The 16,586-nt window shown below is 35.2% G+C and overlaps 1 protein-coding gene across 2 annotated transcripts in view; it reads right to left on the bottom strand.

Moving 5' to 3' along the window:
- Positions 1-16,586, bottom strand: part of prkd3 (protein kinase D3) — a 74,341-nt gene that overhangs the window by 16,933 nt on the left and 40,822 nt on the right. Inside the window, exons 3-6 of one of the 2 annotated variants that reach the window (XM_052580935.1) lie at positions 12,477-12,615; positions 3,553-3,684; positions 2,101-2,258; positions 12-204 (exon numbers count right to left, since the gene is read on the bottom strand). In XM_052580935.1, coding sequence (XP_052436895.1) covers positions 12-204; positions 2,101-2,258; positions 3,553-3,684; positions 12,477-12,615 — 622 coding nt within the window. The remainder of the gene's footprint in view (positions 1-11; positions 205-2,100; positions 2,259-3,552; positions 3,685-12,476; positions 12,616-16,586) is intronic. The other variant, XM_052580936.1, reaches the window with a different exon arrangement.

The raw sequence follows: 16,586 nt of genomic DNA, 5'->3' as shown, positions 1-16,586 counted from the left end.
GCGATACTCACCTTTGCACTGCATGCCCTGGCGGAAAAGCCCTTTGAGCAGCCGTTTGCAGAACTGACAGATGGTGGGACGGGTGTAGGTGTGAATGACAAAGGTGTGAGGGACCTTCACCCGCCCCAGCACCATCTTCTCCATCCAGATTGGCCGGCCGCTCCATGATGGTATCCGCTTACCTGGCTCCTGATGGGGGCGCTGCTGCAGCGGAAGACAAGGAAACAAAAAGCTGACTACTCTAATTCACATACTGTGTACATACTGCTCTGAAGACCACTGACATACTATGAGCAGTATGACAAGTATGATTTTGTTGGAAATTAATACTTTTTGGATCCATTTAACTAACAACTAACAAGTGACTGTAAAGATTTTTACAGTTACAACATTTTCTATTTCAAATAAATGTTGTTAAAAACATGATGGTTTTTACAAAAACATTCAGCAGCTCAACTGATTTCAACACGGATAACATAAAACATATTTCTTTAGGAGCGAACCACTATATAAAATGACATTTTACAATATATTCAAATAGAAAAGTGTAATTATGAAAACTGTAACTATATTTCAAATTCTTATTATTAAACAAATAAATGCAGTCTTAATGAATATAAGAGACTTCTTTCAATAAAAATATCTTACTCATCCCAAACCACTGAACGTTAGTGCTTTCATAGTAGATGCATATTCAAGAATACACAGTACAGCAGCCATCTATATCCATCTATATGAATCTAACACAGAAGAAATCATTTTTAATGATTCAGTTCTTCACAGCACACATTTATTTACTGTATTCTGAAATGATAATTACTTAAAACAAATAGAGAACTGAGAATTGCATTGCTTCTTCTCAAGAAGGTTTCGAAACTGTCCACTCGGTTCAAATAAAAGCTGCTCAACCACAGAGGATTTCAGAAAATCAGAAAATTATTGATCTGACCTTTTTATAGTGGTCAAAAACGAAATAACTTTCTTCCCTCTCATTTCTTGAGGCCTAAAGAGCTGTCAGATGTAAAGAGCTAAGTTTGTGATATTTCACAACATTTTAAATACAACTCTATGGGTTGGCAGGGACAGCAAATACAATGTCAGGCCTCCAGAGGAGTTTATTTGAAATCAAATAAGCATAACATACAAGCAAAAGTAGAGTGTACAACTAAAAGGACACCATGTACTTGCCGTGTTTGGGTTTGGACTGATATGAGGTGACCGCTCTAAAACAATGCATATCTTTCAAGCCATTTTGGTAAATATAAACTATAAATATAAACTAATAACAAGTGAAGCATAAAAAGTATTTGGATATTTATGACACATCCAAAGAGTATGCAATTTCACTGCTTTATACCAGACCTCAAAGTACACTAGACTATATGTGCGCATGGACAATAAAACCAATCATAAAGGTCATTTTTTAGATCTGAAAGCTGAATAAATGAGCTTTCCATCGATGAATGGTTGGTTATGATCAGACAATATTTGTCAGAGATACAACTATTTGAAAATCTGGAATCTGAGGGTGTAAACAAATCTAAATATTGAGAAAATCGCCTTTGAAGTTGTCCAAATGAAGCTCTTAGCAATGCATATTAATAATAAAAAAAAAATAGTTTTGATACATTTACGGTAGAAAATATACAAAATATATTTATGGAACATGATCTTTATTTAATATCTTAATTATTTCTGGCATAAAAGAAAAATCGATCATTTTGATCCATACAATGTATTGTTGGTTATTGCTAGAAATAAACCAGTGCTATTTATGACTAGTTTTGTGCTCCAGGGTCACATCTCACGATCGAATCTAACCATTTTGGTTGATATTCTTAAATAAATACTTTGGGTTTAAATTTGGAAAATGCTTTTAAAAAGATTGTCTGTAAATCTTTGAAATCAGTTTACAGTAAGCTAGAAGCTCCATCACAGGTGTAGTTATACAAAAATTGTCCAAATATTTTTTGTACTATTTAAAACCAAACCAATAATGAAAGATCTATGTCATATCATTTTAAAACCTAAAAATAGTGTGCAAAATAAATAATAATAATAAAAAAATGAATGCAAATGTTGAATGAAATCCTTCCTCACCTCTTCCAGGCTCACGACAGCATGCTCTGCAGGAGCAGGACGAGGAACAGACAGCGACGGGCCGGGCAGAGACACATTAGAAAGACGTCTTTTCCTTACACCGCTACAGTTGTTAGGGATCTTAAAGGCGCATCGCTTGTGATAGTTCAGGCCACATCCTAAAAATCCACAAAGAAACTTTAGTGTTCAGGATTAGCGTCAGAAAAAAAAAAGCCTTGGATTTGGTTCAAAGAAAGATCAGAATATTATGAGAGATAAGGTCAATGGTCAAGAAGATCAAAATCAAGCAGAAGGTTTAAGGACTGAAGATAAGATGACACACAGACAAACCCAAGGCTAATTCCATCAAAGTTTTACTCCTAAACTCCAGCAGAGGGCTCCCACTTCTCTTTTCAGAGAACATCTGGGCACTTCAACATGTTTAGATACCTACTCAGAATCCAAATGAATCTCCTGAGGACTGGGTGGGGATTTTAGATTATTATTTTTTTTTACTTTTCTAAATCACATTCACAACAGTTTAAATTCTAAAGTGGTTTAGCATGCGTCTCTATATGAACAGCTTGTATCCATCAGTGTGGCTTCTTCCAACTGGAGCCCATAATCTTCATGCAGCTTTTGATTGTCACATCCAGCGCTTGGCAGAAACACTGGGTTTCATTCAGACAGCCCCTGATTTCAAGTTCAAAGCCGAAGCGACGGCAGCACTGACACATCGCTCCGCATGTCTGAATCCATGGCCTCCAGTCAGACTCCATCACAGATCTCTAAAGCAGTCTCAGACTCACTGAGATCCACAACAATACCTAGATTCAGTTCTTTTACAAAGTGCTCTTTTATGCCGCTGTTATTTTAGTCAGTCAATACTTCATTATGGAATTTTCATTAATTTATTTTACTCATATGGCAAATACACACACACACAAAAAAGAAAAAAAAGAGTGAAAAGTCTGAAAGAAATAAGAATTACATTTCTTTAAAGTTTTTAAGACTCTTTTCTGCTCACCAAGACTGCATTTACTCAATTAAAAATACAGTAAAAAATGAAATATTTCATAGAAGGTAAAATAATTGTTTTCGTCAGAAATATATTTCAAAATGTAATTGATTCCTGTGATCAATGCTGAATTTTCAACAGTCTTCAGTGTCACAATTCAGAAACATTCTTATTATTATCACGGTTGAAAAAAATCCCTAATGCTAAATATTCTGTCATTCAAAAGTTTGGGTTAAGATTAAAAAAAATAAAAAAAGAAGCATTATATGTGTATATACATATATAACGTTACAAAAGATTTTGATTTCATATAAATGCTGTTCTTTTGACCTTTCAATTCATCATAGAACTCAAATAAAAAAGAAAATGTAAATAAAATTTAAATAAAGTTTCATGATTTCCACAAACATATTATCAATGTTGAAAACGGTTTTGCCTGCTTAATAAGGACATACCTTCACATTTGAGGCCCTGTCGGACGAGTCCCCACAGCATCTCTCCGCAGTAGTCACAGAAGGTGGGCGCTTTGTAGGAGTGGACATAAAGCGCATGTGGTCGGATCTGGAAGTCTTCAACTGTAGCTTGAGCTGTAATCAAAACGCAACTTAAAGGAAAACTCAGGCAAAGAATGGATGATGCAACAAAACACTGGGCAACATAATACAAATGAAAACGAAATGAAACAAAAGAACAGGATACAAATAAAACACAAGTCAGCATTAGCAGCATATAATTAGTCATAATGTTTAACATTCCAAAGAACAAGGAATCTGCTTGTTTTATATGTTTATGACAGATGGTTCAACCTTGTTTTAGGGTGCTTTTGGTGTGCAGCTGGGTTTGATCGACATCAGAGTTCGGTTCGTTTGGATGATGTGTACTCTCTCTTCTGACCTCGGGTGCGCACCCACGAACCGTACCCGAGTCTGCTCAAAAAGGGTGCTCTGGGGTACGGTTCTCTAGTACGGTTCATGCTGATGTGAATGCAATCATACTAAATCACTGAAGTGAATCGCCATTTCATTTTCCTGACGTGCTACAAACAGAGAGCTGTATATCTCATTTCTGTTCGCCTTCACCGTTCTTTAGATCACTTGCGGTACATAAGTGACGTTACCGAAGCTTTGTAAACAAGACAAAGGTTTACAAACTTTAATATATAAAAGTGCAGAGAGCAATGTTATGCATTTGCCGCTTTCTCCTGAGCTGTCGTAATAGATCATGTGTGAACAGGATCTTTTCAGAAATCCCGGTAAATATGTGTTGGCAATCATATCATTCTTATGGAGATGACATGATTACTCTGAGCTGTTTACAAAGCTCCGCTGCTTTATAATGAGGTTTTCTATGGAAATACGTGCTATGGAAATATTTGACAATTTCGCTTTAGAGCTTTTTGTCACGCTTCTCCATTCATTAGGGCTGCGACTCTGCAATTGGATACTATTATGCGTGTCTCGTGTTTATAAAAGCAAAAAATTCTGACTGGCTACTAATGTTAGTTTGGTTGAGAGTGAAAGTTGCACCTCTCATACCATTGGTAGGCGAACGCATGGATAATCAACAAGATTTTTTAAAATTTAATTTAATTTAATTTAATTTTATGTAGGATTAAACAATGCACACCGGAAATCCAGCACGGTGCCGGAGAACTTTAAGCCCTACAGTTCGACAGGAGCAGCGGGAGGGGGAAAACAATCAAACTCTGGTTTGGATTAGGAAAGTGAACCAAGTGTGAAAACACCCTCTACAGACCAATGAGTGATGAGCAGTTTCATCTCCTGAAGGCAAACCATCAGACGTAACTACACAAGGCTGTCCTTTAGTCTGATCCAGGGTCAGTGATAAACTGATGTGACTCAGACCGGAATGAGTACATTTGGATGATTCACCAGGATGAATCAGAGAATGAAAGAAAATAACTTCATGTGTGTAACGATAAAGTCAACATGTAAGGCTGTGAAACAACATGCCACTTCAGCTGCTTCTGCAGTTCCTGTTTTATGGGTTGTGGTTTTACCTTAATACACGACTGGCAGACTTGAGTAGCACACAAACTGACTGCACTGGCAACTCCGTATTACTGCTCTGAGGCCTTTTTACTGGGAAATATTGCTGTGCCCCAGTAGAATATGACTGATAAATCCTTATCTAGCAATGAAGATTACTGCACAACTGATTACTGATAACATGTCAGCTATTACTTTGTTTAGAGAACTAATGATGCCAGAATCACTCTTGATCTAATCTGACAAACAGATTAACAAAAAGGTCTGCATTTGTTTTAGTTTTTTTTAAGTTCAGATTTATTCAGACATTTCAGTCTTCATGAGTTATTTTCATGTATTTTACATGAACATTACAAAGTAATGGATTATTTTATAAGACGAAAAAAAAGATAGTTACCTAAAATGGATACTAAAAAGGAAGCAAAACCTAGAAATGTCTTTTATCATTGGTCAGCAACAAAGCAGCTTGACTCTGAACTGCAAATATATATATATATATATATATATATATATATATATATATATATATATATATATATATATAGGGAAACCTTTTGATGGGTGCCTGTAGAAAGAAGGCTAGAAATGTCTGTCACATGGTTTAGTCTGATACATGCATACACCATTAACATTTTCAGTCAGTGAGTGAGAAAGCATCTGCCAAGTACATGAATGCACTGCTAAAATGAAAGTATATGATCAAAAAACATTTGGTGCATGGCAAACAACGTGCAATCGCCCATTTCTGAAAGATAAAAAAAGAAAAGAGATAAACTGTGTCCTAGATCTCTGTCACTGTGTCACAGGTGGATGGTTTTTCTTACAATTATGAGCAAATATTTTGACAAACTGTAAGTGCACACCCAGTTTTCACTGAAGTTACTTACTGGAGTTCCTACCTTTTTCCCTCGTTTTGTGGCATAAGAGCAAAACATTCAGTAAGGTCAGTTTGACACCCAACAAATTTACAAACATCAATGTGACATCAATCTAATATAGCACCAAATTGACTTTGTAGTGAACATTCCCAGGATTTTTGACAGAATGGGAGGGAAGTGATCTGACAGCAGATCAAAAGTACAGAAGAGGACTTAAGTCACAATATTGGTTATGGAATGCATATTATATTATATTATATTATATTATATTATATTATATTATATTATATTATATTATATTATATTATATTATGTATTTGTTTATTTGTTTATTGCAGCTTGGAATTTTTTGAATCTGAATTTAAAAGAATTCAAGACTTGATTTCAGGTTTTTACATTTATTGTATCTAAAAACTTGGTTAGCTCTCCAAAACTTAAACCTTGACTGTGAAGCACCTTTATGCTGCAAACAGAAGTGGAAAAAACCCCACAAAGCTGTGTTTACAAAAACCTTTATTACAGTGAATTGAATGCTTGAAAGTTGATTGACTTTGTGCACAGTCGACAGAACATGAGACATGCTCCCAAACAAATACTACATATCAACTAGTCTTTGGGTTACCTGTAAGATTATTAGTCTAAATCATCTAAAGGAAGTCCTGTATAATTTTGGTTTCAACTGACCCTGAACAGATACATTTCTTAGGAGACATTTACATTAGATTTGTTCTTCTGCTGAATTTTTTGTGGTTGGTCAACTCAAACTCTCTGTGACTTTGAATAGAAAATCTGATGTTTTACCAAGTACATATTCCAACTTTTTTATATATAAATAAAAATAAAAAAAATTCCAAGGTTTCTTTCAGGTTCAACTCTAATAATTAATTTTAACCAAGAAAACATACAATTTAATCTGATAGTATAGAAATCTGATTGGATAATTTGATTATTTACTCCATTATTCCATTGTAAAATCGTAACTTTGGTCATGATTCAATTCAAAACAACATTATGGAACAATTTACAAAAATGAAGAATTTAATGTGATTTGTATCTAATAAAAAGCCCTTAATTTGGATAATATCATGTTAATTAAATAGAACGTATTCAATGCTATGAAAAACACTACAAAGTGTAGCAATGGGCAGTCGACTCTGAATAGCCCTAGATTCAGAGTCACCTCCAGCAAAGGAATCGAATCTGTTTAAATCTAATTCTTTTTTTTTTTTTTTTTGGCGAGTAGCCATGTTATAAGTGAAATAATGTAGAGTCAGCTGGTCATTATTGCAGACAGGAGGAATAGGACATTGACACAAAGCATATCACAGCCCATAAACTATAGTAATGTTTCATATAACTTAACTGTGTTGCATAATGTGATGAACAAATACTCATCACGAGTCAAGACATGTTAAATAGCACAGTTACAACTGCATTCTCCAACAATTTTTGTGATTCATCACTTATGACAATGGCAAATATATATTATTTTTTTTACGCTACACTGTTCAAATTGGCAGAAGAATGCAGATGCTCTAGAAGTCTTAATGGATTTTATTTTTTTCATGTCAATTTGCTTCTTTGAACAATGATGGTTCTTTAATTAACTGACTGTCTCCATTAGAAGGCTGCATTTTCAAATGTGGTTTGTTTTGACCACGAGCTTGAAAAAAAAAACGTATTCTCTGATGTTAGGATACAAACTTAAGGAACAAAGAATCTCAAACTTGATCAAATCAAACTGGGTAAGGAGAAAGAAAAAAAGTGCATTCCTTTTTGAACATCAAAGAGACAAAGTAGAACATTTGAGCTTGCAGTGAATCACATGGCAGGCAGCAGTCCAGAGCGCTGGAACACAGACGCATAATGAGCCATTCATGAAGACACTACATACATTATAACACACAAGGAACCCGGCATCTCAAAACTCATCTATTAGTCTTCAGGGAAAATATCCAAACATTGTTAATAAAGTCTAAACTCATACTCTTTTAGAAAGACTCCTTCAAAGTCCTCGAAAACATTCAGTTTCAGGAATTCCTCAAATAAAGTGCGATCTGTTCCACTGCTGAACTTGAAATCAAACCAAAATACACAGATAAGAGTTTGATACTCCACTTGAATACACAGCACAAGGACAGAACGGCAATGTCCAATGCAGCAGATCCCAACAACACACCATCACAGACAAATGCTCCGAGTGATCGGCGTCCTGCTGTTCCCTGAACCAGATCTGCCCTCCACAACCCCTGCTTCTTCTCAGCAGAAGCACGACCGTCACCTACTGCAACAAAAACAAGCTTTTGCCTTTGAGCTGAGATCCAACAAAAAGATGCAGAGTGTGGATACAAGGAAGAGAAAGACAAGACAATATTGAGGGTCAGTATGTGAAAGCATATTCGTTTGTTTTGTCTAAACCAGAAGTTATCAACTTACAGACAGTGGTCCAGATTTGGACCCAAGACTGACTCCATCGAAACTTTAAATCAGCTCAAAATATTAAACTATAAAACAAAGTCTACCCATACTTTTCATTCGGGTACAGAAGTGCCATTAAAGTACACAAGATTGAGTGAATTTTTTTTTCTAGAGTAGGCTATAATCCGTTCGATGGTGGATTCAATGAATTGACTACAAAAAATGTATACTGCGAAGTATATGCATGCAGTTACCAACCAAATAACATACATTTTTTCAATCAAGGGTGGCACTTCATTAAATAAAATAATTTAATAAATACCTGTTTACAAAAAGCACTTATTCAAATGAAGAGGGGAGCGTGCATTTGCAGTGGCAGGGCCACGACTCGAGAATGTTGCACTCCTGTTGCTGTTTGTTATTCTGCACGAAACTTCATGCCAATAAATGTAATTTTATTAATACGATTTGGGAGGAGCGTCAGATACTTAGCCTAACCAACACAGGTGGACCATAATCAAGTAATCAATCCCATAGTATAAATATCACTGACTTACCTCTATCCATTGAGGGTTTATCAGCATCCCTCCGCCACCCCATCTCCTCACTTCAAGTTCACTTTATAAATAGACGGGGAAGGGGGGGGTACTCTAGATTCGGGCCATTCACGAGCTCGGAGCCCTTCCCCGGACAGCACGCCAAATACGCATACCATACCTCAATTAATTATATGCAAGCGTGAACTAGTGAAATAAGAAATATTGCTGACTTGTGCATTTCCAGCGCTCTCTTTATGTTCGTCCGTTATTTGACGTTGAAAAAGGAAACATCTTTTTAGACATGGAAAATGGATTTTACAATCGATTCAAAGAACACTTATGTCTTAAAAATCGAAAATGATTTTTTCACAAAAGTGACAGCCCTAGAACAGATTGTCAACACATCCCACCACTGTATGGCCAGATGAGACGCAAACTACGGTTTCTAGATTTGATAACCAGTCTTGCCAGTAAAGTTTTGATTGCTGAAGACAGCAATCAAGATGAAGACGATTGCCGTGGCGTTCAGGAGTCGTACAGTAAGCACGCATTTATATATATATATATATATATATATATATATATATATATATATATATACACACACACATACATATACATATATATATATACATATATATACATATATATACATATATATATATATATATATATATATATATATATATATATATATATATATATATACATACACACTTTTTTTTTTCATGTGCTTATATGGGCTCCTTATATTATTTGGTAACACATTTTTGAGAATCACTCTTCAACTTTTTGATTTACTTTGCTGGATACAGCAAATTATGACGACAAAAACATTTGAAACAAGAAAAATGCTCTATGCTTAATTTCATGAAGTGTGCGATTATCGTGATTAATCACAGAAAAAGGGTGCCATTAATTAGAATTAGATAGACAATTAGTTTTTAACATTGTTTACAAGTCAGTCAGGTGGTGTTTGTTAGCACTGGTTTGTTTACACAATCAAGCATGCAATGATGTACCTGTAACGTAAACAACGTATACTTAATTTTATTTTTAAAGCACACAATAATGATGTGAAACATGTTAGTTTTACATATCTAAAGCATATAAAGTGAACAAACTAGTCTTCATCAGCTCACCATTTGCATGAGTTGGCAAAAAACAGCATTATATTCGCTAGTATTTTGGCTCATTTCGAGTTGGAGTGAATGTAAGGTGTCTGAAATTAACTTTTGAACCGTGCTACTTGAGTCGAGAACTGTTTCAGACGATTCAGTCAAATTTGGTGAACTGGTTAAATCTAGTTAAATAAAATGAACCGGTTAAAAAGAGTGACTAGTTCGTGACCCGAACATCACTCAAGACCGTTTGCCTGAAGGGGCGGTCACTATGCACTTTTCCATTGACATCCATTAATACAAATGTAAATGCATCAGACCAGAAATGCTTGGCCATGCGAAAAGTTTCACATTTCACTGGATTCCAAAGTTCAAGCTTGGTCACGTGATACCGTGTGTATGTTTGTATTGTATGTTTTTACATTTAGATGCATTATAATTTGTTATGTGTTGAATATAGTTGTTTTAAAAGATGCTACACAGTGTGACGTCATATCAAGACTATTGCAGCATGCAAAACAATTTCACATTCATTAGTTTAGTTTGACCAAGGCTTGAGGCTCTTGATAACACGTAATATTTTTGCAAATAATGTTCAGCTTCTTACTCAGACCCATCTTTTTGCTTTGTAAGACCTCATTATATCGTCAGGAGCTGTGGTTATACATTTCTGTGTTCCTTGATCTGATTTCATTTTTTTTTTTTTCCTCAAAGATGGACTTGCTTTTTATTAAATCACAGAAGACAATGGTATCAGCTTAAAATCTTTACTGTTTCACAAAAAAAAAAAAAAAAATTACCTACATCTCGTACGGCCCGAGGGTGAGTAAATTAACAGCAAATTCTCATTTTTGGATGAACTATTCCTTTAACCGGTTTCACACAATGTGTTCAGAGCATAGGTTCAATAACCTCAGGAAAACTTTCATGAATAAGGATCTGAGTTCTGGGAGAGCGCTGGGGACTTTAGACGGAACAATCCAGAATACTGGCTTGGAATCAGTCATGCATATTGTGTTGATTTCCAGTGCCGGACACTTGAATGTGTGTGTTTGCCACTGAGTGAAGAGGATGTGAAGAGCAGGTGTGCTGTACAGCTCCCATGTGAACACACCACCGACAGGAAGATCAATCTTCATAGAGAAGGCCTACACAGGATGTACAAACCATTCTGGACGGGAACAAAGATGAGCTCAAACCCTAAGTGTTGGGGCCTTACTGCACTAAGTGACAGCAGAACTGGATAGTCCGGGATCTAACATATTTATTCCATAAATGTATCTGACAAAGTCACTTGTTCTTCTCAAGTAAACAGAACCCTTAAATCATAAATCTTTCAACACATGGCTCTTTACATAGAGCATGGGGTAAGATTAGAAAAACTGATCGTGATAGGTGGTCTCAAGGGAATTGACCTGCCTATGTTAACAGGCATTTGAAGGGAAACCACCTGAAGTTCACAATGACTAGATTAACATGGGCCCCTCCATCTGGTACACATGTGCCATAACCGACTACAATCTAATTACAGAGTTAAACTGATCTGTTCCGTATTGCAGAGATGCTAGCAATATACGACCATCAATGTAACCAGCTGCAAAGCTATTAGTGATTGCAATATTTAAAGAACATATTGTAAACTACAGTCAAGATGACCTGAAGCTCCTGTATTGTAGCTGCATGGTTCTTCATTTGTCATCCCTGAACTGATATTTTAAATTCAGGGGTAAATACAGTACCCTTTACAAGGTTCCAAAAATGACAAAATGTCACCATTCTGCTGCTTCTGATAAAACATCTTGTTAGTTAATATCTAACCAATATGGTCCATATACACTAATATACACTTTAAATATATTTTTTAACATTTTTTAAAAGAAATCTCTTCTGCTCACTAAGACTGCATTTATTTGATCAAAAATACAGTAAAACTACAATAATGTGAAATATTACAATTATCAATTTATTCCTGTAATGCAAAGCTGAATTTTCCTTCAGAAATCATTCAATATGATGATTTGCTGATCAAGAAAGTTTCATTTGTGTTGAAAACAGCTGTTCTGCTTTACATTTTTGTGGAAACTGATTTTTTGATAAATAAAAGTTTGGAGGTGGGGTCATTTTATTTGAAATGGTAATCTTTTGTAAACATTATGTCCTAATGATTATTACAAAAAATGAATGTTTTGTTGTGATAATTACTGTTAATTTTGATCAAATTAATGCATTATAGCTGATTATAAGTATTAGCTTCTTTCAAAAGTCACTGAACCCAATGGCTGAATGGTTGTGTATGATTAATGAAATAGATGAGTTTGTTTATGAGAACAGTAACGGTGTTGTTTTAAAGTCTTACTTTTTCCAGTACAATCTATTGTCTATATATTAATAAAGCCACAGCTAGCCCAACTCACCGGACAGGACGACCTCAATCAGATCTCCCTCATGGATATCCTCTGCCGATGTTAGCCGCTGGAGGATGTTGTCCGAGTTCAGATCATGGCGGAAGAGCAAGATCTTATCATACAAGCCAAAGAATCCACATTCTGGGAACTGAGGAGGAGAGCATGGGATTGGTTATTAATAATAAAATCAAACATCAAAAGAGTTTCTTTTCTTGATCAGTAAGTTTACATAACTACAGTACAAAGGAATTTAGTATTTCAGATTTCATATTTAGAATTTTTATATTTCATATTTAGAAGTTTCAAATTCATAATGACTTGGTTTCTCATGTATAATATAGTTATTCTATAAATAAAATATTAATGTTAGTCAACAAAATGCATTCTTTTACAATAATGATCATTTGACTATTTTCCATGTTCATTTTAAAGCTACTCAAAAGTTAAAGCTTCTGTTCAGAAGTAAAAGTTGAAAGCTGTTGAAAATAGCAACAATATTATACATTCATTTGTACAACATTATTATTGTTGTTAAATTTTTCTATGGAAAAGTTAGTTAGCAACAATACAACATATCTTCCACTATTTTAAGTTCTCTCTTTAATAAAGACAGACAGACACAGAGAGAGAGAGTCCTAAAAATGAGAAAGTATAAAATTCTAAAAGTATGGACAGCACTGAATTATTGCTTACGCAAAAGTACACATAGACACACATGACCATTCAGAATCAAGTATTCCAGAAATCCATGTAATAATGTGTGATGAATCCTAATTCCTGTGCTTGAGCCAAAGACAGCATGACAAGAGAAAGACAGAGAGAAACATCCAGGCCCTGTTTTTCAGCAATGGCTCGCCTCTAAGGAGATTACTAAAGCTGGGAGGCATGCGGAGCCGAGCAGAGTCTGGAATATTAGCCCTGCAAAGGGAAGGTCTGAAAAACATCTGCTGAAATCAAGCCCACAGTGATGAGTCACACTACTGTTCTCCACTTCCTGCAGCACAGTTCTTCTTCACGTGGAACAATTGCCAAACACCAAAAGAAAGCTCATAACCCTTGTTTAAATGTCATTTTTCTCCGCATTTTTAACATGCCTAAATATGTTCATTAAAAGAGCAAAATATTTGCACATAAAGCTAGCAGTTTCTCTATTTTTAAATAGACTGTAAAAATGTTGAAAGGTTGAAACTTTCATAAGAATACACTATTTCAATTTTCAGTACTATTTCTTTGTCATTATTAGTGCAATTTACTAACAATTACTGAGTGAAGTTTGTTTCGAGGTAAATTCTAAACCTCTTTTTTTCTGCAGTGTACAACTCCGTTATGGCCAGGAATTCGGGCAACTGACTTTGTATGTTAGCTGGAGCTAGTTAATTTAGTAAACTAAGTTAAGAGGAAAGAATAAACATTCCAAAATGAACCGTCCCACAGTCAGAGGTTAGAAGTCCTGTCAGGATACGATCACAGCCAATTCTGAGGTATTTCCTCTTATCAAGAATCCCAAACACCCTTTCATTCAGACTGGAGGCAGAATATTTCACCCTGACATGTCTCTGGTGTAATCTGGAATCTTTGGGATTGCTACATGTTTTTTTTTTTTTTTTTTTTTTTATTGAAGGGTCATTGGGAGTATATAGAGAAAGAATCACTGAATATGTCAAATCGAGTCAATACTTCAAAGCTGCATTATATATTATATATATATATATATATATATATATATATATATACATATACATATACACACACACACACACACACACACACACACACACACACACACACACACACTATTTAGTATATATCAGAATAAGACATTTCTATCTTTTCTGGTTTTCTTTTTTCTACCAAACATTTCTTTGGCATTTGCCATCTTGTGAGGAAACCTTTCACAACAGGCCAAGCGGAAATATTGGATATCAGAAATGAGGGGATGAAAGATGATGGAGAGGAAGAGAGGGGGCATAGTAATGGATGGGTGAGGATCAAAGCTGCCCCTTGCTGAAGGGTCTGGATGCAGTGTGTCTCACTGCCAACGAAAAAAATCCATCTGACACAGCTGTTTCCCGGCTGGGTCCTGACACACAATGCACCAAAAACAATACTGCCCATAATGCCAGGGCCAATCAAATTCACGGTCAATGTTTCTGGCATTGCCCCAATGTCACCTGTGTGCAGAAATCCCAGTCTGGCTCCGGACCAGCTGTGTACTTCAGACCAGGATCTCACAATCAACTGTCATTAAAAATGAGAAAAATGCACTGAAATAATAAAGGAAAGGAAAATGTTGTTTATCAGTACAACTGCATTTAAAGTAGATCTGTTAATTTAACACGTTACAACTAGGGCTGTCAAATCATTATAACTTGTAAGTATTTGTCTAATTTAAAATAAAAATCCACATTCGTGGTTTTCCCATCCAACTGCATCCTGTCTTTTTAAATATAAAATTACTCTTTGTGATTGGTTTTCGGTCCTTTGTATTAAATACATACATTCATGATGCTTTTTTTTAATAATTAAGCAAATTAATTAATTATAGATGGTATATAAACACTATAACAAATTTAACATAATGCACTTTTTTCAAAGATAGGCATTTTATTTTATTGCTTTGAAGAAACGAGCATTAGTAATTTTAGTAGTAAGTCGTTGTGCCTTCTTGCGGCCTCAGGAGAGAAATTATGCCTTTTATATTGTATAATATATTGATAATATTAAGTACAAAATTCAAATGCATCCATTTTGACAGCCCTGATTACAATTGGTAATTTGGGTTAAGAAAAAATCGTTAAAATTATCAATGCATTTAACTCACTCACCGCTCACAGATCTGTATGGGATGAAATTAATCTCAAATTCACTAACAAATGCATGCACAATTATCCATGAACTTGATAAATGTCAAAATCCTTGCACTGGAACGTTCACTCCCTGAAATATCCAACAATGCACCACAAAAACCAGGGAGCATCAATGCTCACTATGCTCCTTTATAACATTTTGATTCAAGCGCCCAGGAGCTGGGGAGCTGATTGAAACACACCCAATGTTTTTAACCAACATCAAAAAATAAAAACCCTTATAAATCTCTAGGCATAACAGACATCTTTAGTCCAATCAACAAATTAGCCAAGAAAGAGATAAGAGTGTGGGTTTAGTGATTGACCAAAATATAAAACAGGTGGATTAACTGGCCAATATTTGGCCATTTGAGAGTATAATATTGATTATATCAAACATCCTGGTATCTAGACACTGTAATCTGCATCAATCACTAAAACAACCACACAGATTGCACACATTGCATAATACATATTATATCAGGCAAACTCTTTTCCACTACTTAAATGATATTAAAATAACTAATCTGCAAAATGCAGCTGAAATCCATAAAATGGCTTGGTCATGTTAAAACCAACATAATTCCATGCTGCTAGGCTTGCTACATCCCTTAATGTACAAGAAACATAAAAAGCCTTGGTCTTTCTGTTGAATTATATAAACTCATTTGACACAGCTGGACATTGGATCTAATCTGCATCTCATTTCATTCATAGCAGATAAAAGAGCATCCCTTGGCTCTTTGAATGACCCCATTCTGGCTGGAGTTGTCTGCTGAAGATGTATACAGACATCAACAGCAGATCAAATGTTAGCTCTCTGCTGGAAACTAGCAATGACAAGATTCAATTCCTATTGCATATTAGGGGTGGGTGATATAGCCTCAAAATTATATGACGATATTTGAAGAATATTATGCATAGCGATATTTATGATGATATAGAAAAAAAAAAAAAAAAAAAAAAACATGGTACAACATCATTTTATTGTTGATTGCAGTTGGCAGGCAGCAGCATTTATTAGAGCAAGCAAAATGAAAGGTGGTTTCAATCCTTTTCCAATTTGCTAATGTCATTGATGACAGACTACCTAACTTAAAGCGTAAATCTATTACTAAATCATATTAAATCATAACCAGGGGTGCACATAAGTGGTCCGCAAGTCTGCATACACGACCAAAATAAAAAAAATGTATGTATATGTATGAATATGTTCTGACAGCGCATTTGTGTAGCGACATGGTTGACAGCTTTACTAAATACATATGCTCCT

This window comes from Carassius gibelio, chromosome B17 (genome assembly GCF_023724105.1).
Source record: "Carassius gibelio isolate Cgi1373 ecotype wild population from Czech Republic chromosome B17, carGib1.2-hapl.c, whole genome shotgun sequence".
In the NCBI taxonomy this organism is placed as follows: Eukaryota; Metazoa; Chordata; class Actinopteri; order Cypriniformes; family Cyprinidae; genus Carassius; species Carassius gibelio.
This window is presented reverse-complemented; position numbering and strand designations above follow the sequence as displayed.